This window comes from Herpailurus yagouaroundi, unplaced genomic scaffold (assembly GCF_014898765.1).
Source record: "Herpailurus yagouaroundi ecotype Mexico unplaced genomic scaffold, PumYag 203, whole genome shotgun sequence".
Classification (NCBI taxonomy): Eukaryota; Metazoa; Chordata; class Mammalia; order Carnivora; family Felidae; genus Herpailurus; species Herpailurus yagouaroundi.
The window spans coordinates 7,018,283-7,045,492 of record NW_024412434.1 but is presented as its reverse complement, the minus strand read 5'-3'; the positions used below and the strand labels follow the sequence as shown (position 1 = coordinate 7,045,492).

The following is a 27,210-nucleotide window of genomic DNA, read 5'->3' as shown; positions in this document are numbered from 1 at the left end:
GCTAATCAGATCAAGGAAAAGCACTCTCGTCAAGGCCAAACGCTCTCAAATAGCTGGTCAAACCTCTTGGCTTTTGCAGTTTAAAAGTCCCTCAAGTGACAGACGCCACTGCTGTCACTCTGGTGTCAATAACATAACGGTCCCTCCCACGCCAAGTGTGAGAGTTTGAGAACAAAGTCCTAATATCTAATCTCAAAACAATTTCACCAAAACAAGTGACTCAAAACAAGTTCAAACCACAAACAACTTTGTCCATAAAGAGCTTTCAAAACATGGAGTTGAAATCATAACACGTCTGTACACAGCAAATTGCTTTCATGTTAAGTTACGCTGCGGAGATTTGCTCTCGATAAAAGATGGATTGGCTTCAGTCTGTCAGATAGTAGGCATGCACTAGGGAGGAACACGGGAGCTGACAGAAGTCAGTGTCACTGATTTCAAGTCCTATCATGGTGCTTAGCGCCATGATGGATATCTGGTGACGACTTAGCTCCAGAGGTATCGATGTAGTCACTAGCTGACCCCAGATGGGAACGATCTGTTCAAGGATGGGCAAATCCCCATGAGGTCCAGCAAATTCCTGGTAGGCAGTCTTCATCATCATGTTTCAGGTCATTTTACAGACCTCGAGGCAAGTACAAGGGGGGGGGGGGCGGGGTTGGTGATAATCAGAAAACATGGCTTTAGCATTTGCCATGTGATGACGAGCAAGTGTAACTATATACTAACTTATCCAACAGGGGGCTGAGGCAAGGTGATCTCCAGGACCCGAACTGGAGAGGCCCCCATCTGTCTTCCATGAAGCATTCCAATGACCCCGCACAATCAGAAAGATTTGCTGCCTGAAACAGGAATTCTCGCGGGCGGGGTGGGGGGGGGGTGGGGAGGGAAGGACAGAAGCTTTCAGGATGTGATTATTCTGTCCCCGCTACATCCAAGCCCGAAAGCCCCACTGCTTGCCTTCTCAGGAAGCAAATGATGGATTTCCTCAGAACCAACTCAGGGCCTCCTTCTTCTCTCAAGCTGACTCTGGTGGCCCATCCCAGGCTGCAGCTCTTTGCTTCCTAGGTCAACAGCTCTTCGGGTGCTCCGCGCACAGGTCTCAGCCCCGAACCTGCCCTGCTAGCCCTCATGACCACTTTTTCGGCCACCACTGCCTATGGCCATCTTTTGGCAAACATTCCCAGATCTTTCCATGAGAGCTCCAATTTACTTAGAGAGCATGTTTTTCCTCCGAGTGGAATTTGTTAACTGGAACTCAATTCATACGGACTGTTTTAGTTTTTCATGCAAATCATCCGAAATTACACACGTTGCCCCAGGGATGGGTCCAGGTTTTGTTGGACGTGATCTAGGCAGTATAAAAGGAGGCGCAGGGCCATGGGGCGGGGCATGCAAGTGACGGGCCCCGAGGCTGAAGCTTCATTAGCTTGGTGGCGAATCCACTTTTGCCCTTATTTGGAGAACTGAATTCCAGTGGGAGCATCGTGCTTTCTCTGCAGCAAGATGATCTATCTCTTGCGATGGCCTATCACTTGTGAGCAGCACAGTATGAGGAAGAAAATACACACTGGGGACAGAAAGGCCTGGGTTCTGGCTCTTCACTCGCTCTGGGATCTTACGCATAAAGTTGTCTAACCTCACGGTGTTTCGGGTCCCCCAAAATGGAGGTAACGGTGCATCTTTCATCCATGAGCTTGTGAGGGTTACAGAGACGGCTTTAGCAAAACCTAACACACATAACACACGTAAAAGTATGTCACGCGGGTCACTCGGTGAATGACAAATCAGACTCCTATCTGACACTTGTTAGAATTTGTGTCCTCGACTGAAATCTACCTCACACGGTAAGGTTAGTTAATAACTAACACAAGGCAAGTTAGTTATTTACCCGACAAATGACAGACATAGGACATGCAAGCATATATTCAAAGGTAGTATAAATGTATAAAAACAAGATGCAAAATAGAACCAGGCTTGGCCTGCACCGGGGGCTAACAAGTATTCTTCTGCACCACTGTGCCGAAGGCATGCGGTGTAACCCAGGTGACAACAATGGCTTAACGCAGCAGTGATAGACGAGGAGCATACGAACGAACCGTTTGCAAAACGCTCAGGTGTTCTTTGCTTCCTCATGATATACGTTCTCCTCCCACCTCTATCCCAACCCCCATAACCCACCCCCGGTCCCAGCTGAGAATCGCACTCTCCACAAGAATTAAGGCAAAATACTGAGTTTATTCAGTTGATTTGACCAATCACGCTGGATAAAAGTGCCGGTTTCATTTGCCTGATGTAAAAACGTACTTTAGGTAGGAATACTGACGTAATTACAGTGTTAAAAATATGTGTACGTGTAAGAAAGATTCATGAAGGCATTTGCTATAAAACATACACAGTATGCTATTTTAATATACAAATGCTTACGAGGAAGTGTTCAGGACAGTTACAAAAGTAGCATCATTAAGAATTTAGAAAAGTTCATTTTCCTTAAAGGTCACGTTCTCATCCTTTGGGATGTACAGAAATTATGTGGTTTAACACAGTTTTATCCACATTCAAAACACCATGTTTTAAATGTTTTAAGCATAGCATATACAGTACAAACTGTTTCCATAGGAACATAACAGAACCTGTCACTAGTGGCTTCTGTCAGATGGCTCCTGAATAAGGAGCCATTTTTGAGACACCAGTTCAGCTTATTGCTAGAAGATTCAAGTTGTTCTATTCACCCAAAATATGACGACTTTAATTTATACTAGAATCTACCCACAAAGGCTCGAGGAGTTATAATATACACCCATATATACAAGCCAACTATTCTGAGTTAAATGAAGTTCCCGTACTTAAATCAGAACCAAGAATGCTAATTTCAGGCTAACACATTATCCTTGTGGTTGGTATTTTGTAAATGGTGAGCAAAGTGCACAGTGAATGGAATCAGTCACTAGAAACGATCCTGCCATGAACCCTCAGCTCCCTTTGAGTCATACCATCTGAGAAATGAGAACCTTTAGACCTGGCAGCTACCGGGGCGGCTTCACACATCAAACCCATGGGAGCCATGTGGAGTCACATTCATGAGTCACGGGAGCCCACACGGCCAGCTAACAAATGGCACAGTTCGTTATCCAGAGCCCCAGTGTAGACTCAGCAGGACCAGCTTCCAGGAGACCAACGCTGAGTCTTGATTATTTAGAGAAAATGTAACATCAGTCAGCCATATTCTAGTGTTGGCGGACCCCGTACAAAGTTGAAATAGCCAGCCAGGGCCCCAAGGTCTATGTAGAGGGAACGCTGTCTCTTTAGCATCTCTGATTCCTCAGTGCTTCCTGTGCATGAAGAATCTGAAAAGGAAAACATTGAAAAAAAATTAAATAAATGATCAGGTGACATGTTCAATAATAAATACCTGTTCCTTCCGGCTGGGGAGGGGAGGACTGCAGGGGTGGGGGAGGCGGTACAAGGAAACTTTGGTCTTCGTGAAAAAACTGTTCGAGCTATGGTTTTATTAAAAAACGATAGGCTTAGAGTTGAACATTATGGGCTAGTTTTGGTAATATGGCACAGACAAAAAGGTTCGAAAAAGAGTCACCGATGACAAGAAATTAGCTAGAAATTCTGGCGTATTTTCCAATGCCCCAGATGGTTCTCTTTAAATACAGTAAAGTCAGACAAGAAGACAATGAAATGCAAATAAACATTCCAGGCTTGACATCTGGGTTTGGACCTAAATGGATTAAGAATGCCACAGATCTTAATAATAAAAATAGAAACACTCTCCGTGCATGTTCAGTGTTCCTGGAATGCGTACTGACTTTCCTAAGTGGGAAAGATTCATAGCTGGCAAAGAGGTTTTAGGCAGAGGAAGACAAAAATGCAAGTTGACTTCAGACTCAGTATTTCATCTTGATGTTTCCAACCAAGGACTGATGTGGCTTTACGGTAACCGAATGAAATAAAAGTCTGTTCAGAACCAACAGCAAAACTGCCCTGCTCCATCCATTTTTAAAGGCACATGGTACTCCCTATTGCAAAAAAGCAAGTCAGAGGCAGTTCTCAAGGACTGCGGCTACCTGCATTTGCACTGAACCATGCCCTGATTTGCTGGTCGATTAGCCAATTTTTGTTTTTTTAAATGCTTTTGCTAAACTTCTTGCTTAAATTTCTCAAACAACTCTATGGCACTCGAGAAGTCACTCCAGTTTTTTGTTTCCGAGTGCTTTCGTGCACTCCATCAGAAGTCTGATGCAGACAGAAAAAGAAGGGAAGCAGGGGGGCGTCGGGCACAGGAGGGTGTCCATACCAGCAATGTTCTCTGGAAGTTCCAACTCTTTCCTGCTCAGCAGCCTCTTCCGCTCAAGGAGGGCGGAGTCCAGACTCTGACAGCGCGGCTGATCCTCTCTGGGGGGGTTCAGGGCGTCATGTTTTAACAGGTCTGCTGCCCTCGGGCGGTGATTGGGGTTCCTCTCCAAGGCGGCCTCTATCAACTCTCTCATGCTGGGACTGCAATCATCTGCAATATCTTCCAGCGGAGGCGCCTGCTTGTGGATCTAGCAGCAAACAAGCTCTCTTAAGCACCAGTGGTACGAAAATATACCCTCAACAGGAAAAGCGTTCCAGTTACCAGGACCTGGAAAGTCATTTTGCCTCCCACCACACGCCCCGCACCATTACAGTCCTGTCTTAACCACGTTTGCCCGGAATGTCTTAAGAGCCCCCGAATTAAACGAATTCTGTGGGTTAACGATGTTCAAGGGTCACCGTGCCGTAATGGGGACATATCTGCTCTCTCTCGATGGTAAAATGGAAGTTGCAGGGTTCGCTATGTGCCAGGCTGGCTTGGGGATCTATAGTCTAACATGTCTTTTCTGAAAGTGGACAAAGAACAGACACAGCTTCTTTGGCTCGGAGATGTATGCTACTCGGATGGCGCTAAGTGGCACTGTAGGATGACACGTATAACAGAATAGCATGCAACTGACGCCCGGTGCAGATTTTAGTAAATTCCCAGCAATGCATTCTCTGCAGGAATGGGATTCTGCTCCACACGGGAAGAACTTTCCAGTTCCGTCTCGTGGGTCACCAGTTCACATCTTCCCCTCGGGTGGGCTACAGGAGGGACGGCGGCTCTCCCGAGCGGGCAGAACTCCCCCGCGCCCCCAGCCCTGGTTGACCCTCTACTTACTATGTACAGGTAGGAGGGATAGGCAGAGCGAGGGTAGCGCTTCACCCAGGGCGGGGTGCCTGTCTGCATGTGGATGAGTGTGGCCCCCAGGCTGTAGATGTCTGCTTTGGTTGAATGACCTCTGCATAGGATCACCTCTGGGCTCATATAAATCTAAAAAAGAAGCAGAAAACATCAGTCTGACTCCCTCCGTTTGTCTGGGGGTCCATTTCCCTCAGCCAGTTCTGGAAGCTGGCTCCTCCAGCTTTACCGTATTTATTGCACGCTTCAGTCCTTCAGAAGACTGTGTCACTGCTGTGTTCCCTGACGCTAGGGAGAGTGACACAGACACCCTCAGGGAGCCAGCAACTTGGGCCCGAGACGTCTCTGCAGCCTAATGAAAAGCACCGCTTTTGGGGCGCCTGGGTGGCGCAGTCGGTTAAGCGTCCGACTTCAGCCAGGTCACGATCTCGCGGTCCGTGAGTTCGAGCCCCGCGTCGGGCTCTGGGCTGATGGTTCAGAGCCTGGAGCCTGTTTCCGATTCTGTGTCTCCCTCTCTCTCTGCCCCTCTCCCGTTCATGCTCTGTCTCTCTCTGTCCCAAAAATAAATAAACGTTGAAAAAAAAAAAGAAAAGAAAAGAAAAGCACCGCTTTTGAACATACTGAACACGCGGCAGCCAAGGACCCACCTGGGACACCCACTCGCCAAGGTTCTGGAAGGCACCCACCTTGGTTTAATTTTTCTATTAAAACACCAATTCCTTGCATATTTAAATGGATACTACAAATCCACTTTTTCACTTCATGTTTGTCATTAAGCTGCCGACCCTCTAATGATCTGCAGTAATAAAAGGTAGCAGAAATACCTAGGGTATTAACACCCATCACACGGGAGAGAAAAACTTAAAATAGCAGGTAATGTTGTAAAAGTGGTCCTGTCATTGATAAGAACTACTTTTTCTTCTTCTCTTTTTAATGTTTATTTATTTTTAAGAGAGAGAGAGAGAGAGAGCACAAGCAGGAGAGGGGCCGAGAGAGAGATTGACACACAGAATCCGAAACAGGTTCCAGGCTCTGAGCTGTCAGCACAGAGCCCGACGCGGGGCTCGAACCCACAAACCGTGAGATCATGACCTAAGTCAAAGTTGGACATTTAACCGACTGAGCCACCCTGGTGCCCCTATGTGAACTACTTATTTCTACCTACGATGCAGCCGGTGACTAAATATTAAAGGTGTGACATTGTATCACTCTGTAAGTTCTATTTGGTTTCATGCTGGAAAAGCAGGGCTAGTTTCAGAAATAGTTTCTCTAAGAAGCGTTTGCTTCTAAACTTAAAAAAGAAAGAAAGAGAGCAAACCCTCGTAGCCAATGATCCATATTTATGGCTGGTACAGACATAAATATAAATATCCATAGTTAGCATTAAGAAATTTTCATGCTGTCCATCATCTGAATATGGAGAAAGGGGTAAGTGTTCCTGGAATATATTTCAGAGTCAATAAGTAAAACAACTGGCTTACAAAAACTGGGGAAATTTCCCAGTTTCCCCATCCTAACCATCCTGAACAGTATCCTACAACACACTTCCTGGCCTCCCTTGCTCATTCTGTCTGTCTGTCTCACCAAACAGGCTACACTGAGCTCCCTCCCTGTTCTCAAGCATTTCCTAAAGTAAAGGCACCGCCTTTGCATCCCAACAGACCTTCTTACTAAATATCATCACAAAGCGAAAAGACAGATGCAGCGGGAAGGCTTAGCTGTCGATGGAGGATGCTCGTCTCCTCCCTGCTGGCTTGCTCTCCTAGGCAAAGATCAGGCCACGTATGGCCCGTCGGCGTGGGCGACGTCAGCTCTGGAGGCTGTCAGTGGTGGATTTGGGGATGCAGCGTCCCAACCCACCTGGCGACCTGACCGCTGCCCGCGCCGGGCAGGTCCCCCAGAGTTCCGTGGCTCAGAGGTCCTGCTTCCTCAAGCTCTAGGAGCGCGAGAGCGGCAGGGCATGGCGTTCGAGAACTCTTCAGGCTGGCCGACGGCAAGCATGAAACAGGCCCAGTGGGAACCATGGAAGGCTCTCGGAGACCTGCACCCCCTCAGGCCTGGGGCACTAGAGCAAGGGAACCTGTCGGTTGGGGGTCAAGGCTTCACCTCTCAACACGTGTATCAGAAACAGAAAGAGACTGTGCAAAGTGTGTGTGTGTGCGCGCGCGTGTGATGATTAATGTGTTAACCTCTATCAAGTAAGACCAAACACAGACTCAGAAGGAAATAAGAACTTTTAAAAAAGAACCATGCTATAAAAGTTGTTCCAATTAGCTATTTGCATTCATTATTTATTCTTTCTCTCTGCCGTGTAATTAAAAAACAATAGATTGAACATATGCCAGATTAGCCGTGTTCTGAATCTGAATGCTGGGAGAGAGATCAAAGACAGGTGACCAGTGTTTGCACTTGTGAGTTACACAGCAGGGATCAGAAATCATCTCTGGCTATGCAGTAGCCAAGTAATCAAGTTCCTTTTTTTGTTGTTGTTGTTGTTTTTTAATTTTTTAATGTTTATTTTTGAGAGACAGACAGAGCATGAGTGGGGGAGGGGCAGAGAGAGAGGGAGACACAGAATCCAAAGCACAGGCTCCAGGCTCTGAGCTGTCAGCACAGAGCCCAATGTGGGGCTCGAACCCACAAACCATGAGATCATCACCTGAGCTGGAGTCAGATGTTTAATCAACTGAGGCACCCAGGCATCCCGCCCCCCGACAAGTGATCAAGTTCTAATGGAAAGTAACTCTGCTCAGTTGACTTTGGCAAATGACATCTTATCGACTCTTCAAAGATGAAGGGTCTTGCTAAAAGCTTTTAATGGTGACTTTACCACCTTACTCATCAAATTTTGACTTGTGAGTACCATACACAGATAGTAAATGCAGGCTGATTTGAAGAAAGTTGATAACTCTGGACATTAAAGTCAGTTGAGCACTCTGCAAAAAGCAATTTCCATTTGCTGAAAATAACTCAATCCAAATACCATTTAAGAGCAAACGCTATGCCATTATCTCCCATCCAAGCACACACACTCTGTCTGCTAGAGAATCCCGGAGAAGACGGATCTTCCTCCAGCCATTGCAAAATGTTCAATTTGATCACACTGCCGGGAAGAGAAAGGTATTTTCTATCTATAATACCATAAATAGTTTGTTTCTCAAACCGACTCCAGGAAAAAGGGTAGAATGTCACGTATCTGAACTTCTGAGTAATGCCAAAATATGCTGAAACATTTCCCAAAAAAAACATGTCGTAAGCATTAAGTCTTAATTAGATTTTGTGCTCTGGTGAAGTGTTCTTAAGATCTGGGGACTGAAACATTCTTTTAAAGAAGTTTACAGTTTTGGGGCGCCTGGGTGGCGCAGTCGGTTAAGCGTCCGACTTCAGCCAGGTCACGATCTCGCGGTCTGTGAGTTCGAGCCCCGCGTCGGGCTCTGGGCTGATGGCTCAGAGCCTGGAGCCTGTTTCCGATTCTGTGTCTCCCTCTCTCTCTGCCCCTCCCCCGTTCATGCTCTGTCTCTCTCTGTCCCAAAAATAAATAAACGTTTGAAAAAAAAAATTAAAAAAAAAAAAAAAAGAAGTTTACAGTTTTCTCTTCTAAATATTACTCTGCTCACAGACAACTTATCAAGGATCCTTTCTCAAGTATTTTCCAGAATAACTTCAGTACTATCAGCAATTTCTGCTGCTGCCCAGGAGAAGTCTTTGCGTTGAGAGAGTTACGAAAAAGCTCCCACAATCTTGGTTTAAGATGAAGTCTGCCTGCTTGTTTTTATACCGCGGTTGGGTTCAGTGCACTGCGCCTACCAGCTGGACTAACGGTTGTCATCTGATTGAACACCAAGACTGACCCGGTGATCTTAAGGTAAAGGTGCAGCCAAGGGCCCTCTCTCCATTTGCTGGGGACATTTTCAGCAGGGAGAGAACCTGGGGCTGGGAGGTTCTAATAGTTAAGCACCCTACCGAGGTGGACACAAACCAGAGAGGAGGCTTCCATACCCATTTACCTTACCATTTGCATCCAACCCCACGCCCATCATAGTCTACTATGAAGTAAACTGTTGCTTTTTGAAGAATTCGGGTAACTTTAAAACAGGTCCCTTCACCAAAGAGTGGGGGCTGCTGAAATACCACCAAAGGCATGGTCCCTGCTGGCCTTGTCCAGTGGTCCATCCCTGATACCTACAACAACAGCCTGACACATAGCTATGCTCAACAGACGCTTGTTATATGAATCAACTGTTCAGCCTAATCATGCGTACGTTAAATTAAATACGTTAGCTGAAAGCTCATGCATGCATCTCATTTACATCCAGAAATGGCTGTGGTTTGGTTTTGCTTTTGCTTCACCACTGACTTAATTATAGCTAGTTTGGATCTTCAAATACAATTTATTTGTGCTATAATAAATTTGAGATTCATTACCGGTTCTCTAGAAGGAAAGGTAAGCCTAAAATGTGGTTGGTCCTCAATATATACTATTAGTAACTACGTCAGTTATGGCTATGCTTGAACCAAGACGGTATTACAAGTTACACTGAGACTATATATATATATATTAGTTATCGTAAAAAGTGACGATATTTAGGCTCTGAAAAAAATTGGTTTAAGTACCGGATCTGTCACTTGCTGAGTGACTTTGGGCCCTTTATTTTAACCCCTCCAAGCATATTCCCTTATTGTAAAATGGGAATCCTAATAGTGTTTGCCTACGAGAACAATATTTACCAATAACGAGGTAATTTGTTACGAGGATTAAATAATATAATTCATTTAAAATGCTAAAATTAGTACTTGGCACAGAGCAAGTGCTCACTAAATATGCTCCAGTGATAATCCTATTTGATGCAATGGTTTTTCACCCCCTTTTCAGTCCTTTCTGCAAGAACGCTAGAACATTTTTTATTTTTACTCTTAAAAAGACATCGACCATCCCTGGGGGAATAGAATTACCTCTGTTCCACGGAGGTCCTTAGGAAAATAGATATCTTCAGTCATTTGAACACTTAGGCCAAAATCCACCAAAACAGCTTTTGTGGACATGAAAACAATGTTGCTAGCTATAAAAAGAAGACAATTTTTTAGTATCAAATTGTCTATATACCCATAAATAAAATAAAAACATCATCCAAAACAGTGAGTCCCAAATCAGAATAGACTAAAATGCGCTCCCTACCAGGATGATCATATTATACTCAAAAGAGTAGGATAAATCTGGGTGAGAACTTAAGTGAAAATCACTTTAGATATGCCAAGAACACAGTCGATGTGGGCGTAAATGGTTGCACACACTAATAATGCTCAAGATACAATGGCCAAGTCATGGAAACGATTTAAGGGTATGATGGATGAGTGGATAAAGAAAATATGGTATGTGTGTATATGCAATATAATAGAACGTTACTCGGCCATAAAAAAGAATGAAATCCTTCCTGCCTTTCACAACAACATGGAAGAACCTTGAAGATCAAGTGAAATGACTGAAATAAGTCAGACAGAGAAAGATGAAAGCTGTATGAATCCCACTAGTATGTGCAATCTCAAACAACTAAACTCATAGAAATAGACAACAGATCGTGATGGCCAGGGGCTGGGGGTTCGGGGAAATGGGTGAAGGTGGTCAAAGTGCACAAAATTGCAGTGGTAAAATGAACCAGTTTTGGGGGTAAAATATACACTGTGGGTGACTATAGTTAATAATACTGTATTATATATTTAAATGTTGCTGAGTCTATTAAAAAAATTTTTTTTAGTTTTATTTTTTGAGAGAGAGAGAGAGAGAGAGCGCAAGTAGGGGAGGGGCAGAGAGAAAGGGAGACACAGAATCTGAAACAGATTCCAGGCTCAGAACTGTCAGCACAGAGCCCGATGCAGGCCTCAAACCCACAAATGCAAGATCATGACCTGAGTCAAAGCTGGATGCTTAACCAGCTGAGCCACCCAGGCACCCCAAGTCAATTTTAAAAGTTCTCACCACACATACACACACAAATTATAACTCTGTGAGGTGATGGATGTATTAACTAATCTCCTTGTGTTAATCATTTTGCAACATACACAGACATCAAATCATTACATCACATACCTTAAACTTACACAATGTTATATGTTAATTAGATGTCAATAAAGCTGGAAAAATATAATGCTTACGAGCTTGGCTTTCAAATTCTAAGATATAAGCATATGATTATCATGCCACTTTCCTAAAATGAAAAAGTAAAATACCCATTTTTTGTTCAAGTAATAGTTTCACTAGTGCGATTTAGCATTAAATATTAAGGGTTTACAGTGGGTCTCTGTGTTGTATTTCCCACCATCTCTTACCCCTAGAAAGCAGTCAGCGAAGGCCTGTTTAACGAATTATTGGCAAAATCGTGTTCAAAATTAAAAAGCCATTTGTTTCCCAAAAACGACTGGACTCTGTGTGTGTTTAAAGTAAATTACTATTTTTGAAAGCCTTATTAACAAGGGCATAGTCAGGACTCAACAGATGTGTGGCTCTAATCTTCCACAACCGGATAATCCTCCTTCCTTATGACTTTGAAAGCTTTAGTGACCCTATTGGGTTCTAAAACATGTTTCAGGAGCGCAGGGGAGGACAGTGAAAAGTGCTCCAGGGCAGCTGTCCTCCCCTCCACTGAGGATCTTTGGATTAAAGACAGGAGGAGTCCATTTGCCTCCTATCTAAGAGCCTAAAAGGTTCACATGCAAAGGTTACTCACGTTTAATATCATGATGAATCACTTTCTTTGAGTGCAGAAAATCAAGTCCCTTGAGAACATGCTTTGTCACCCAAATAATTTCAAATTCTCTCATTGGTCCACAGCTCTCCAGTTTCTCTAGGACAGACCCTCCCTCGCCTGCTTCCATGAAGAGGTGCACGGTTTCACCCCATAGGACTGCGCCATATAACTCGGCAATGTTCTCATGCCGGAAGCAAGCCTGGATTTCCACATCAGATGGCTTAAATTGATCTACTGGGATCTAGAACACAGAAATACCAGTAAGATGCTAACCAACCCAGGACAGTGAAAAAATATCTATAATAGAGGTCAACCCACAAACCAGAAGGCAAATAAATGCCCCCAAGGATCCCTCAAGGATCTGCATGAAATTATACTGCCAAGTTCAAATAATGTTGACTTCAAACCTGCATTTACATTATGTCCTCTTTAGGTGATGACCAGGGCCTGGGGGCTTGGGGAAATAGGTGAAGGTGGTCAAAGTGTACAAACTTGTACAATTCACGAGAAGAAAATAACAAAATATAAAGTATTATTTTCATTTAAAATGTAGCAATCCAACCAAAGAATTATCCATGATTGAATCGAAAGGGTGATAATTTCCCATCCATTTTACATACACTTTCTACGGCACCTAGATTTTTAGGCTCTAGCATCAATATTTCAACTTGTCACGAAATAATATGATGCCTTTGGATCCACAGCTCATGCTCTAGCACTGGCCATCTATTCTATGGAAAATCAAAGTTACTAATAAAGAAAAAAGTAGATCTTTCAGTGCAGATGGAAATGGAATGTCTCCAAACTCTAGCGTTAGACAAAGAAAGCAAAATGCAAAAGTACGAGTATTTTATGCTCCCACTTGTAAAAAACTTTTAAGCTATACATACACATGTCCACAGACATTTGGAAAGACACAGAACTCATTAACAGTAGCTGCCTCAGCCAAAGGGGTCTCATTCTTCAATCTACATTCTTTTGAATCTGCTAGGGGTTGTTACTCACCCTGTATGTTCTTAAGACAAAAAAATACAGCTTAAAAATTGAATGTCAGTACTCTGAGAACAACAAAGGTATTTTTTCATGCCTTTTCTGACAAAACTGTGCAACAGGGCACTTGGGTTCTAAGCTCTTTCTAAAATGTCCCCAGATTCTTTTAAGACAACTGAGACACGTCTCCTCTAAATGCAACCTTCAAGTGGCTTCTGATAATACCTCCGTTTTTCCTTTTGATAAGATACTCTAGCAAATCTCTATGAAGGAATAAATGAGGCCAGTATATTGGCGAGCTTTTAATTACAATAACATAGACTAAGGCCATAGTCAACAAATCAAAAGTGACTTCAATTTATTGCACTTCTAAAAACCTTTGAAAGTAAAAGAGACATACAAAAAAGCACAAAACTGGTTAACTAGCAAATTCAACGAATTTTCAGCATGTAACCACCACCTGGATCAAGAAGCAAAACTCTACCGGCACCCCAGGAACCCCTTCCTGACCTCCGCCAGTCACTGCCTCCCAAGGGCACCCACTATCCTGACTCCCAGCAGCATGGGTCTATTTAGCCTATTTTGGGCCTTTATAGAAGTGGAATCTCACAGAGCAGATTGCTGTCTGGCTGTTTTGGCTTAACATGTCTTTATGAGTTTCATCCACGTTACTACAGGTGTAAATCATGTGTTCTCTTCACTGTACAGCATCCCATTGTATAAAGAGACCATGCTGCAACATCTAGAAACTTTCCAGTTTGGGACTATTACAAATAGTGCTCTGATGAACATTCTAGTACACAGCTTTTGGTGACCACGTGTACATGCCTATGGGGTGTGTACCTATAGGAGCAGAATTGCTGGGTCATGGGGTGTGTATACGTGCCCAGCTTAGGCAGGTACATGTCCAAAGCAGGGGTACCTCAGCAATGACCGTTTAATAACAAGTGATGGCATCTTTACAAGAATTGGCCTATTTAAGTTCATCCCTTTATTATTTTTTATTTTCTTTTAAGTTACTATTTATTTTTGAGAGAGAGAGAGAGAGAGAGAGAAGGAGGGAGGTAGGGGGAGGGAGAGAGAAAGAGAGACAGGGCATTAATGGGAGGTACAGAATGAGAGGGAGACACAGAATCTGAAGCAGGCTCCAGGCTCTGAGCTGTCAGCACAGAGCCCAATGCAGGGCTCGAACTGATGAACTATGAGATCACGACCTGAGCCCAAGTCAGACACTTAACTGACTGAGCCACCCAGGGGCCCCTAAGTTCAGCCCTTTAATCTACAGTCTTGAGAAGCCTGGCAGCTTGCCCAGCTTCTGCTTCCCTACCTGGCCCCTTCCCCAGTGGGTGGGATTAAAGGAGCAGCACACAGATTTGCTCCTGCAGGATAGCTCCCCTCCACTCCACCCTACCACAAGAGGGATGATGATATCCAAGCCGGGTACAGAAGCCAGCGGCATTTTCTTTTTTATCAAGGCAAACTAGAGTAAAACCAACTACGCACTTAAGCAGAGTTAGGGGCTGAACAGCCACAGGCAGCAAGCAAATCCAAAAGGGGGAAGAAAAAAAAAAAAAAGGAGACAGCAAAAGGAAAAGAGGATGAAAAAGAGAAAGAGAAAGACGAAGAAAGAGAAAAAGAGAAAAGGTGTCTTTGGACAGGGCACCCTTACATGAGATCCAGTCAAATGGTAACAACTTCTGAGTAATGCAAACGAGTAAGACCCACAATACCGAACACAGGAACATACGAATAGTAAGTACTATTTTTATCTCCATTTTACAGGATGTCTGGTTATAAAGTACATACCAATTTACAGGCCATTCTTTTCTTAGTCTTCATATCTTGTGCTAAGTATACTTTTCCAAACGCCCCCCGAGGTATGAAATCAGAGCCAATATTCCTGTAAGTCAGCTTCCAAGGGATAAGGAGAACATCAGAGTCTATTTGATAGCGTCCATTTTGGGGAGTGATTACCTACAACAACAACAACAAAAAAAGGTGGGAGGGTGAGAACTTCAGCAAACTCCTTTTCTAAGACACACCCTTCAGACTGGTTACTTTAGATTGCATTCCTCCACGCCGTGTTTGAAATTAATGTCACTGTTGTGTAATCCTAACAGTGTACAGAGACTATATTTAGAGCTGCAGCAAGACAGAGAAAGCATGTAACAGAAACACATCCCTGGTCGGACCTGATCGTATTTCCACCTACTGGTGAGTAATTCATTGTCCAACAAAACTTTAAAAATTATTTATCGAAGGGAGCATGACTACAGCGACCAAAAGGCTGAAAATAAAGATGGCATAAATATAAGCTGTGACTGCAAGTTGACTTGCTTCCAATTAAAATGTGCTAACCTGTTAGTCTGCATAGCTATTACTCACACATGACGCATACAGAGAGAGCGTGGAAATCAACTGGTGATCGTGGAGGATTCTGGAAAATAATGTGGTATGCCAGGGCTATGAGTTGACAGTGCTGCGTAAATAAAGTAAGGGCAGAATTATCCCTCATCTACTCGCCCACTGAATAATTTACTGAGCGCAGATTGTGTGCTGGCCACTGTGTTCGGTGGTGAGGAGGCAGCTATGAGACCCTTAACCTCCAAGAGCTCCCGAGCAGGCAAACACACTGGGAGGTTTCAAAACCAATCGATTCAAATATTAAAAGAGATGAATCCAGGGGCGCCTGGGTGGCTCAGTCGGTTAAGCGGCCGACTTCGGCTCAGGTCATGATCTCACGTTCCGTGAGTTCGAGCCCCGCGTCGGCTCTGTGCTGACAGCTCAGAGCCTGGAGCCTGTTTCAGATTCTGTGTCTCCCTCTCTCTGACCCTCCCCCGTTCATGCTCTGTCTCTCTCTGTCTCAAAAATAAATAAACGTTAAAAAAAATTTAAAAAAAGATTATCTTAAAAAAAAAAAAAGAGATGAATCCCGGGGCACCTGGGTGGCTCAGCTGGTTAATGGTCCAACTCTTGATTTCAGCTCTGGTCGTGATCTCAGTTCATGGGTTCGAGCCCCGTGTCAGGCTCTAAGCTGACAGTGTAGAGCTTGCTTGGGATTTTCTCTCTCTCTCTGCCCCTCCCTAACTTGCACTCTCTCTCTTTCTCAAAATAAATAAATAAACTTAAAAAAATAAATAAAAGAATTGCATCCTGGTAGCAGTGTGGACTGCAAGGGTATGTGCTTTTGTCAAAACTCAACAAAATGGACAATTAAGGTCTCTGTATTTTGCTGCACATCAAGAATATCTCAATTGTAAGAGAGCAAAAAATTACAAGGGGAAATAATTATAATTATAATGAAAACAAAGTAATAAGATAGTCCACGGGAATTATGACCTGGAGCACATGCCTAAAACAGATTTAAAATATTCTTTCAAGGGATAAATGGTCTCAAAAATACAAATTTTTCCTCACTGCAATTAGCAGTATTAGGACTTCAGTTTAGGAATTCAGGAACTATGAAACTGTCGTGACATTAAGTTATTTCAAGTGCAGAAGAGGCCAAAGGGGAACGTGGACCACATGGGAAAAGAATGAACACCTGATTCATGTGCAGATGCGTGGGCCTGTCGTAAGGTCACTGCCGCGGGAATAGTTCTAATAATCCCAGGGTTATTCACTGCGTCTCCATTACCGCCTATCTTAGCTGCACCCCCCCCCCCAACAGATGCGTGTGCTATTAGTCAGGCAGCAAAGCAGAGGACAACTCCAATACTAAGAAGTGTGAAGTCACTAAATTTAAAATGAAATATTTCCTGAGCACTCCCCGGAGCCAGCTCCTGCACGGAGCCCCAGCAGGAAATCGAATACGAATACTTACGACAGCCCATAGACTTGCCTCGTTTGAAATATGACCTCCTTTCGAGAAGTGTCTCACCTCCAGTGACTGGAGGCCTCTTTTTACAGCATGCTAAGAACGTGATAAATTTAGTCCCTTTCCACATTTAGACAGAACCATACCCACGGCACTCCACTGTACATGCTTATTGCTTCTTTCTTGTTATTAAATATTTACATATCCCACGTCACCTAGACTCCAGTTATCCACTTCAGGGTATCATTCGCCTTCGTAGAAGTTTTACTTCTGTCCAACTTTGTTATAACCCAACAGCAGCCGTATGTTGGGTGATTAATTAAAAAAAATTTTTTTTAAGTTTATTTTTGAGAGAGAGAGAGAGAGAGAGAGAGACACGGAATCCAAAGCAGGCTCCAGGTGCCGAGCTATCAGCACAGAGCCTGACAGGGGGCTCGAACTCACGGACCACGAGATCATGACCTGAGCTGAAGTTGAATGCTCAACCGACGGAGCCACCCAGGTGCCCCTGTTGGGAGCTAATTACAAACCAGGCACTGTCCTGCGGCCTCGTCAAAGGCTCACAACGATCCTGTGAGGTAAGCACTATTTTTATCTCCATTTTACAGATGAGGAAACCTGTTTCAAGAGGTTAAGTAACTCACTAGGCAATGGCAGAGTCAGGATTTGAACTCAGGTCTGTCTGACCCCAAAGCCACAGCTCTTGCGTGCCTCTGATCTTCTAGAAGACTGGAATTAAAGCTAAGCCATGATCAAAAGCCAGTTATTAAAAGTCTGCACTCACAAGTCACTGAGCACTTAGCCTTCACCTCTTTAGAGGGAATACCGCGAGTTCCTCCAGCCCGATTTTGCAATCTTGCATGTTCTGGGGACCCTCCTCCGAGGGCCGGTTCTCCTTTGATGATAAACCCCGAAACACACAGCGTGATACGCAAGCACCAACTAGTCTGTGGTTCTGCAAAGTCCCTAGTTCTTCCCCTGGCCCTAGACCTTCCCTTATTTGGGTTTGCAATGTGTTTTTTTTTTTTTTTTTCCTTCTTCTTCTTTTAGGGTCCCTGCAAGATAATCTTCTGGAAGTCCACGCTGCTCATCTTTTGCCAGTTCTTCAGCTTACCAAAGCCACCATTAAGCGCAGACATATAAGCACGCTTTGGATCTCCTCCAGATCAGTGACGTTCAACAATACTGGGCCCAGCAGCGGGACTTGAGAAAAACTCTTAGGTATTTTAAGAAGAATAAACTCCGTAGGGAGCCTGTGTTTATGGCTGCTACAAAACGAATACAACTTAGAAGAGGCATATTATGGGGAACACAGGCAAAGCTGGCTCTTTTCCACTCTGCTGATCACACAACAAAGGGACTGCCACATTCAAGTTCTGGGCTGTAAGACAGGCACTGACCCAGGCTTGAGTTCAGAAGGTGCTGCCCAGGTGGCAACGACAGTTAATGATCCAGTGAGTGACAAGTAGCAGACACAATGAGAAGTGTTTGGGACAGAGGAGAGAAGATGTGGGGAACATTAAAGTTTCAAAATACTGGAAAGACTGGGGCACCTGAGTGATTCAGTCGGTTAAGCAACCGACTTTGGCTCAGGTCGTGATCTCACAGTTCGTGAGTTCGAGCCCCATGTCAGGCTCTGCGCCACGGAGCCTGGGGTCTGCTTCGGATTCTGTGTCTTCCTCCCCCTCTCTGCCCCTCCCCGGCTCATGTTCCGTCACTCTCTCTCTCAAAAATAAATAAACGTTAAAAAAATAAATAAATAAAATATAGGAAAGACTGTCCTAAGGAAGGAGAGTAACAGCTGTGGACAACAACGGCCATGACAACAGCTGGCATCCTTTCAACACTCACAATACATAAACAGCTCACGTGCCTTCATTATTTGTCCCACACGACACCCCCACAGAGTAAGTGTTACGATGCTGCCCATTTTACAGATGAGTCAACTGAGCCATCGAGGGGTGTAATGACTAGCCCCATATCACAGAGCTAAAGCCAGAGCTGAAATACACACCCAGGCACTTTCATTCATGGGCCTGCACCCTCACACTACCCAACATATACACCTTTTTATGGCTGAAAAGTAGGACTAGGGCTAAGGGGACTCAGAGACAGATTTTAGTTCTCTAGAAGGAAGGACTTTCCTACAGTCGGAATGGGCTAAGTATGAAACTTAATGCCCCAGCATGCGATCAACTCTTCGTCACGGGACATTTTCAGGCACAGACCAAAATGTTCCAACAATTATTGGATAGACCGGGGTGATTCCAGCATCAGACAAAGGGCTTGACTCAAGTATCTTTAAGGGTTTTTTCAGGCCTGGGAAATCATGAGCAAGCCCTCTGGGGCCCTGCAGCGCCCATACAATCACCAATGAGTCTGGTGTTGGCAACCCATTTTTGGTTATTCATCCCCCACTCCGGTTATGAATTGGTCTGGAGTGTAAACAACTCACAGCACTGTCATACAAAGCAATGCCCAGGTTAGTCTACAAAAGCTTCTCCTCCAGGTCCTGCTGGACGTGGGTGGAATCTTTATGAATATTATTTTTAGAAAAATAGCACGCACTTGCATACACGTGCAGGCCAATTAGATGCCTAGGCTGGGGGATATTTTTGCAATTCCTGGTCCTCCGCCCAGTCTCATTAACTCCACGGGCTTTATTGTTGTTGGTTGCCAGAAACACACGACGTCTCCATGCCTCTGGGCTTTCGTATGTGCCATTCCCTATACCTCGAACACTCTCCTCCTCTCTCCATCCCCTTTTATCTGGAGGACTCCAACTCGAGAGCTCAGGCACCAATTCCTTGTAGAAGCCTGTCTGGCATTGTCTCTTCCCCCTCCCCACCCTCATGGCTATGTAAAGTCAAGGCGTCCCGTCTGAGCAGCCCCACTGCAATCAAGGTGTAGTTGTACTGGGAAGTAGCACACTGCATTCATTGCAATTGCCTGTTTACTTTTCTCCCACATTCACCAGACAGTAAGCTACCCGAGAGCACAGATTCTTCCATACTGGATCTATAGCACCTGGAAAAGTACCTGATACGCTGCAGATATTTGACCTACGTCTAGCGAATGAATGGATGAATACTGGAAAGGAAAGCATTTGGTCCATGTGTAGATGCACTTCATAGATCAATTTGACTTCGGAATCTATCCGGCTGTTAGATAATTAGCTATCGTTTTTTAAAGCAAAGGGACAGCAGCAAATGAAGCCCCGAGTGGAAAAGCTTTGATAAGGGTATTAGGAGGAGGGCCACAGGAAGACAAAGGTCTTACCCAGGGGATGGTTCCCAGGGGAGCACCACATGAGGATGAATGGGAGTCACAAGCCAGCTGTGCCTCCTTCCTCATCTTGTCTCCGACTGCCAAAGACCAAGCACTGCAAATCACGATTCCTAAGCCATTATTTATAAAGCACAGGCCTGGCATAGGTTACTAGCAGTCACGGGAGGTATCCGATTCTGAAGCTTAGTGACAGAAAAGTCAACCACAGCCCCGAGAGCCACCGACCACTGGGCTGATTTGCCCAGGGAGGCCTGGTCTACATTCCTGTGGATTTTAAGGTTCTTCTGTTATTCTACTCCAGTTTTAAATCTCCTTGCTTTATGTTCTTGATCATTTTTAAATTGAACAGCTTTCTAAAGTCTTAAAGGTCCCTGCTTTTATCATCTGTCCTATTCTTAAATTTTCTCCTGAATAAGCATCCGTTCATTTATAGAGCACGGGCCCCATGGCAGGGACTGGCAACATACTACTCTCAGCCTTTGCTGATAAAATTGCTACTTCCTTTGAATGTCTTTGTTTCTCCCCTTTTCTGCATTGGCTCCCCCCCCCACACTCAAACCCTTCCAGAAGCTATTTCTTTGTATTCTTTATAATTTTCCTGAATTCCTTTCTGTACACCCCCAATGAACTTCTATGGCCCATCTCTCATCAATCTGACGGACCGGAGGAAATGTACCTAAGTCTCTACATATTTATAAGCAAAAGAATTTTGTGTATTCTGCGTGTGTTCCTTTAAAATACCCATCTTAACATATGCATAGATTAAAAAAACATACAATTATTTCTCATTATAGGTACTCTTTAACCAGAACTCTCCACCTATATTTTAGTTAAGAAAACACGTAGTGCTCCTAGCTGAGGATTACCTCCATGTAGAAGAAGAACTAATATTATCAAGGTAAAGTACTTCGTCAACTGTTACATACAACTTGGAACCAAAGCAAGTCACGCAAGGATGCAAAACGTAACCTTGCTCCAAACTGAGCTGGAGCTGAACACGACTGGTTTCTAACAAAACAGTACACTACAAAGCTGACCTAAATTGCTGTGTTGTTTTTGAATTGAATGCAGTACACGAAACAAAAAAAAAAAAAAAAAAAAGAAAGCAAGCAAGCAAAACCCAACAACGAAATGATTAAGTACTTTGTCCAGACTCTAATCATTCAACACTGACCTTCCCCCGACATTATGCATTTTGCCACACAGATGCACCAAAGGAAAAGGAGTTACTTTCATCAATGTACACACTTTGCACGTTAATTACCTCCTCCTTTGCCAATTGTTCTTTTTAAAAAATTCAGTGACTTTTACCCAGCACCTACATTCACCTCTGACCCACTAAGCTTGCCAGAATCCCAGACCCACCCAAACACGTCATCTGGTCAACCTCTGTGACAAAGTACTGTCACAACATTTTGGATTATTTGCATACCTGGTATGACTAACGAGGTATTTCATTTGTCATTCATACTTTGCCAATTAAAGAGAGTGAATCTGTGGATAGCTATTTGTGGCCTGCAAACTACATTTCTGCAAGAACTCAAGTTAGCCAGTATTAACATCGGGACATTCCCAAGATGTGGTAAGAGACGAGCAAAAAATTCAGCTTTCAAAAATATTAATTAAAGTCGGCATCCCCCTCTCAGATGAAGGATTCTCATTAAGGCTTTTTCTTCTGCCTAACTAACGAATGAACCTGTTAATGAATTGTTAGGTTAAAATACATTCTTCTTAATGGCCTGTTTGTACAACGGACAGATGGAAAAGGTTCTTTAAGTGGAACTCCTAATGAAGACCTTTCCTGCATCTTTAACACAGAGGTGATTCTCACGGACACCACATTTTTAAAAGTCATACCTGGCAGCCAGTCTAAGCCTGGTTCAAATGCCCCTCTGCATTAAGTGAAGCTGCCGTAGCAAAGCTGAACCCAGAGCACTCAACGATCGGGAAAAAACATACCATATTTAATAAAATTCCAGATTCCTGTGGTCGGTGTCCGTAAAAACGCTTTGCCGTGTTGGATATATGGTTTGCAAAGGCAAGCAAATCCTCCACGGTGCCATATCTGACGGAGGACAACCAAGGCACCTCCTGGCCACTGAGCAGCAGAGATTCTGTACGCTCCTCGTTTTGATTACTGTCTTGACACATGGTCATCAGACTGGGCTCATAAACCGCTGGCTCTTCACTCGTGTAAAGATTTTCCATAATGTCTATGACATCGGACACGTTCAAGTGTTTAATTAATAAATCGATCTCTTCTTTATCGTCACTTCCAGTGCTCATGTACTCCATCACTGTTGCGCTTTTTAGAGAATCTGCAAAAGAGAACACGAACGCTTAGTGACGGTGTTTGTATTTGCGACTAAGATCAATGGGAAACTGACATAAAAGGATTGGGAACAGGCTTCCATGCGCCTGTTGGTGAAAGGAGGGCTCTGTGTCAACAGTGTAAATTCAAGTTGACAGTGAAGAAAGGGACCTTAGATAACCTTTAGTCCAGCTGTTCACTTTACAGAGGGGAAACCTGAATCCAGAGAGCTTACTCCTTACTCACTCACTCACTCACTCACTGAACTGGTGGCATCAGCTACAGCCACTGAAAACAAACCTTCACGAAATACCAAGGCTCCTGGCCCTTGACAGCTTCCAACCCTACCGTTCCCCCAAGAGACCAACCCTCCCCGCACAGATCTCTGTGGCTTCCCAGCCTTGGGTGACTTTAAAGGAAAAGAACAATTTTATCAAATTCAGGAGCTCACTTGGCAAATACAATTCAGGCCTTGGAGCCAAAAACATGTAAAATGGATTCTAATGTGAGTAAGCTGATGGTGATAGGTCAAGTTTCAGGAATAATTCTGATGCAAATGAGTTAAACAGCTCCTGTAGACTGGGGACCACAAGCTTCAAATCCTACCAGCCAGGAGTGTGAGAGAGGGGAAGATTTCTTTTAGCCTGTGAAATCAGCCGTCTCCTCTTGAGACCAGAATTCCTTAACAGCACAAAACATGTATCTCAATGGCCCAAGAAAGTTAATCTAATACTTCGATTGATCACCCTCTAGAAGTCGTGGTGTTATGGAGAGGCCTGCAAAGCTGAATCAGTCCTAAGCAAGACACGGGTAAGGCCAGCTAACTACATACCTGCTAATATTGTATTTCAGTTCTTATATGCAAATCGGGGGCTACACCTCAGGATCCATAAATGAGAAAAAGAAGGTAAAGCAAAGGTAAAAAAAAAAAAAAAAGAGGCTGTTCCTCGGGATTTTAGAACAACTCCGTTCTAGCCAGAGGATTAAAGATAAAAAGATTTACCTAAGACATCTAAGAGAATTCAGAGGCATGAATGTCTCCCTGAACTATTGTGCTCCTGAAGGCACAGCCTCTCTGAAAGATGTTTCTGGTTCTTTTCTTTTTTAATATTTTTTTAGGTTTATTAATTTTGAGAAAGAGAGCACAAGTAGGGGAGGTGCAGCGAGAGAAGGAGTAAGAGAGAATCCCAAGCAGGCTCCTGACTGTCAGCGCAGAGCCAGATCCTGGGCTCAAACCCATGAACTATGAGATCACGAGACCATGACCTGGGCCCAAATCAAGAGTCAGACACAACTGACTCAGCCACCCAGGCGCCCCCATGTTTCTGGTTCTTAAAAGCACAACCGTTTAACACCTCCAACACTCCACGCTAAAGCCACGGGCCTCCACCTAACTGGAGCTCAAGTACAAAGCTCCAGGAAATGTTCTACCTCGGGGACCCACCTGCAACACAGGAACCCACCGCTGGCCTCGGAGTGAATTTCATTTGAGAAAAGAACCAGGCAATCTGGTGTCGCTAGATAGTCCCTTAACTCCGTGACCATTTTCTGCTGCGGAAGTTGTGTCGGCAGAGAGCAATCCCACACCCTGCAGTCTGATGCTCCACTTGGCTCAGACTGCTGGGGATGGGCTCCCAGCGCCTCCTTCACTGCCTCCCGACCTTGGGCAAGCATCTGAACCACTCTGCACCTCTACTTCCCCTATCTGCAAAATGGAAGCATAACAGCACCTACCTCATAGGGCGGTTGTGAGGTTTAAAGAAGTTCAGGTGTGCAAGGTATCTGCTGCATGGTTAATAAGCTCTGTCATCTGTGGTTGCTGGTCCCTGCATAAAAGAAGTACTGAGTCAGACTCCTGGCTTTGCAGATACGCTTAGGCCTTTCTTATCTGCAAATGGGATGTGGCTACCAATCCCCGGGCTTCTTCACTTTTTTTTTTTTTAATGCTTAATTATTTTTGAGAGAGAGAGAGCTTGAGACGGAGAGACAAAGTGCGAGTGGGGGAGGTGAAGAGAAGAGAGGGAGACACAGAATCCGAAGCAGGCTCCAGGCTCTGAGCTGTCAGCACAGAGCCCGACGCGGGGCTCGAACCCAGGGATCGCGAGATCATGACCCTAGAGGTCAAAGTCGGGCGCTCAACCGACTGAGCCACCCAGGCGCCCCCACGGTTAGGTTCTAAAGGCTGTATCTAGAATAAGAGACAAAATGAAAAAAAAAAGGTAGAAACCTCTGAAATGCTTTGATAGCTGTTACCACCACAGTTATATCTAGAGAGCTCCTCTCAGAGACCTCCCTGTGTCTTTGAGTGAGACTGTGATGCAGGCTCTTGGAGTCTTGAGTTATGAAAGGAATTTCTTAGGTTAATGGAGGAACATTCGCCCTGAATTTCCTTGGGCCATTCGGTTGCAGTTTCTGCCCGTAGAATTTACTGAGAAAAGGAAGTTAAAGCAAAACCAGCCTGACTGAGGACCCCCGCTGGCTTGAAAAGTTCCAAGGCTCCTGGACTTAGCAAATGGCTGACTGGAGAGAAAATAAAGTTCCTAGTAGCAACGTGACTCAGGAAAGAAAGAGAAAAAAAAGTCCACGCAGTTTACAAGTCAGATGATCCAGAGAGGAAAGACAGGTTTTGATTTTTACACTGTGCAGAAAGTCTCAAGCATTCATACCCGAAGCCTACGAGGTTTGAGTGCACACACTCCTAAGTTTCCTGATGAGGGAGGGGGGAAGGAAGAGAGGAGGAGGAGAGGAGAGGGAGAGGGGGAAGGAGAGAGGGAGGGCAGGGGAGGCGGAGGAGTGCAGGACACTGAAGCCAGGCTTAATTCCTTAGCAACACAGCCTCCTGCCACGCAAATCAGTGCACCCCAGCAACCCCAGGACCCGGCAGCCTCTAAAGGCCCCTGCTAAAGCCTCAGCACTTTCAGGCCTTAATTAAGCAGACAACACGCTTAATGATTTCGGAGTTCTACAGATGACTACCCATGTAGAAAAAGCGTGGCTTGTGAAGCTATTCTATTTCACCAATAAAGACTCTCCCCCACAGAGGTTACTATAAAAATCCTCATGACGCCCCCACTTGTCAACGGAGGGGACAAACACAACAATCTTAGATATGGAGAAATGGGCAGATACAGCCCAAATTATTTGCTTTGAATTATTTCAGAAATCAGCAAGAGGAAATCCTATCCTAAGCATTAACGTTACCCTCTTGGCTACTTCTATTTATGTAAACAAAAGTTGAGAAATCCCCAGCAAGTGTGAATGAAAAATGGCCAAGGGGGCGCCTGGGTGGCACGGTCGGTTAAGCGTCCGACTTCGGCTCAGGTCATGATCTCACGGTCAGTGAGTTCGAGCCCTGCATCTGGCTCTGTGCTGACAGCTCAGAGCCTGGAGCCTGTTTCAGATTCTGTGTCTCCCTCTCTCTCTGCCCCTCCCCCGTTCATGCTCTGTCTCTCTCTGTCTCAAAAATAAATAAACGTTAAAAAAAAAAAATTAAAAAAAAGAAAAATGGCCAAGGTTGTCGGCATATGCCTCTGCCTAACAAAGGATAATTACACCTTGTGTTACCTCCCACTCGAAAGATTTTTCTGCCAGTTTTCGGTACATTGCCCCTCGGGGCCCACCTCTTATTATATCTATCTTCTCCAAAAGCCCCAGAATTACACATTCTAGCTGTAGACGAGCACAGCCAATCTGCTTCCAAACCTCTAGATACCCCAACTATCCAGTTTGCCTTATAAGAAAGAAAAAGTCCTAAAGGGTCATCTGCCGGAAGTAAGGCATACAAACCTCAATCCATCAGAGTTGGGATCAGATTATATTCCACTTGGCAAATACGTGAGACTCAGGCTACAGACGCCTAATGCAACTGTAGTAGTGTTTCTTTCCCTGTTTTTATGAGGAGCACTTCTTAATTCTGTGCCAAAATCTCTTCCCGAAAGTGAAATAGACGTTTCTCTTAAAGACACCTCCTGGCCTTCCTTGTCAATTTGTGGGACAATCCTATGCACGCCGTTCTTTCTAAGTGTCGTTCTCCGCCCAGACACAGAAGAATTTCGGAGCCCTGATATCGCATGACCAGCGGGAAACATCCGTGAAATAACTTTTTCCTTAACACTCTCTCTTAGACCAAAAGCCCAGCATTCACGTTCTGCTACAACGACCCTTTAATCGCAGAAGAGCGTCCGGGTTACATAAGCACGAAATTAAGTTTCAGCTATTCAAAAAGTTCTCTGCTCCGCCAACCGCCAACCCCGTCTCCCCTCCTCCTATTCTCCAAAGCCCGGGAAGCCTACCAGGACTTGTAAATGATAAAAGCCCCCACGATTTGGGCGGGCGGCTGCCGGGTCTCCAGCCTCCGAAGCGCACTCGCCGGGGTCGGCGGGGAGAGTGCGGCCGGCCGGGCGGCTTACGCAGCGGGAGGCGCGGTGACAGCGGGTCTCTGGGTCCCCGCTCACTGCTCGGATCTAACCTGCTCGCGCGCTAGGGATCCGGGAAGGAGGAGGAAGGGGGAGGAGTCGGAGTCTGCACCCCGTGAGACCCTTGCGCAAGGTGCTTTCCAGCTGTGCCGGCTGCAGCCGGGACGCGCGCGAACCGCGGAAGCGCAGCAGCGCGGGCGCCGGCCACGCCCCCACCTCCCAGAGCCCCGCAGTTTGCCCCTCAGTCGGAGGTGGGGAGGGCGCACCACTAGGAGGGCTGCGACCACAAAGACCCCCCCTCCGGAAGTCCCCGAATGCAGGGTTACCTGGCGGACGGAGCGCTGCAGCCTCGGCCCCACGACGGCTCGGTGCGCCGCTGGTGGCCGGCCCACCGGAGTCGGGCGCGCAGGGGCAGCGAGATCCGGCGGCAGCAGACG

General features: G+C 45.1%; 1 protein-coding gene and 1 long non-coding RNA gene across 6 annotated transcripts; one reads left to right on the top strand and one right to left on the bottom strand.

The window, feature by feature from the left end:
- Positions 1-2,218: 2,218 nt before the first annotated feature.
- Positions 2,219-27,210, bottom strand: MAP3K8 (mitogen-activated protein kinase kinase kinase 8). 5 transcript variants are annotated; one of them, XM_040451083.1, is made up of 9 exons: positions 27,100-27,210; positions 24,093-24,184; positions 22,007-22,365; positions 14,749-14,916; positions 11,932-12,193; positions 10,163-10,269; positions 5,189-5,341; positions 4,307-4,553; positions 2,219-3,347 (listed from the first exon to the last, which is right to left on the bottom strand). In XM_040451083.1, exons 3-9 carry the CDS (start codon positions 22,340-22,342, stop codon positions 3,217-3,219), a joined length of 1,404 nt encoding a protein of 467 aa, XP_040307017.1. In that variant the 5' UTR covers positions 22,343-22,365; positions 24,093-24,184; positions 27,100-27,210; the 3' UTR covers positions 2,219-3,216. The 5 variants fall into 5 exon arrangements, with proteins under 5 accessions (XP_040307017.1, XP_040307016.1, XP_040307018.1 ...); XM_040451082.1 differs by lacking the exon at positions 27,100-27,210 and adding an exon at positions 26,651-26,894; XM_040451084.1 differs by lacking the exon at positions 27,100-27,210 and adding an exon at positions 26,145-26,613.
- LOC121014664 (uncharacterized) lies at positions 8,799-17,156 on the top strand. The gene is made up of 4 exons (XR_005783342.1): positions 8,799-9,074; positions 12,036-12,212; positions 15,063-15,156; positions 17,100-17,156. It is a non-coding gene; the product is annotated as an uncharacterized LOC121014664 (long non-coding RNA).

Excerpts from the sequence above, each read along its gene's own strand:
- MAP3K8 (XM_040451083.1), bottom strand. The coding sequence starts at position 22,342 with ATGGAGTACATGAGCACTGGAAGTGACGATAAAGAAGAGATCGATTTA. Across the intron at positions 5,342-10,162 it reads AGGACCTCCGTGGAACAGAG|ATTTATATGAGCCCAGAGGT; the intron begins GTAATTCTATTC and ends CTTCTTTTTTAG. Across the intron at positions 4,554-5,188 it reads ATCCCTCCTACCTGTACATA|ATCCACAAGCAGGCGCCTCC; the intron begins GTAAGTAGAGGG and ends GTTTGCTGCTAG.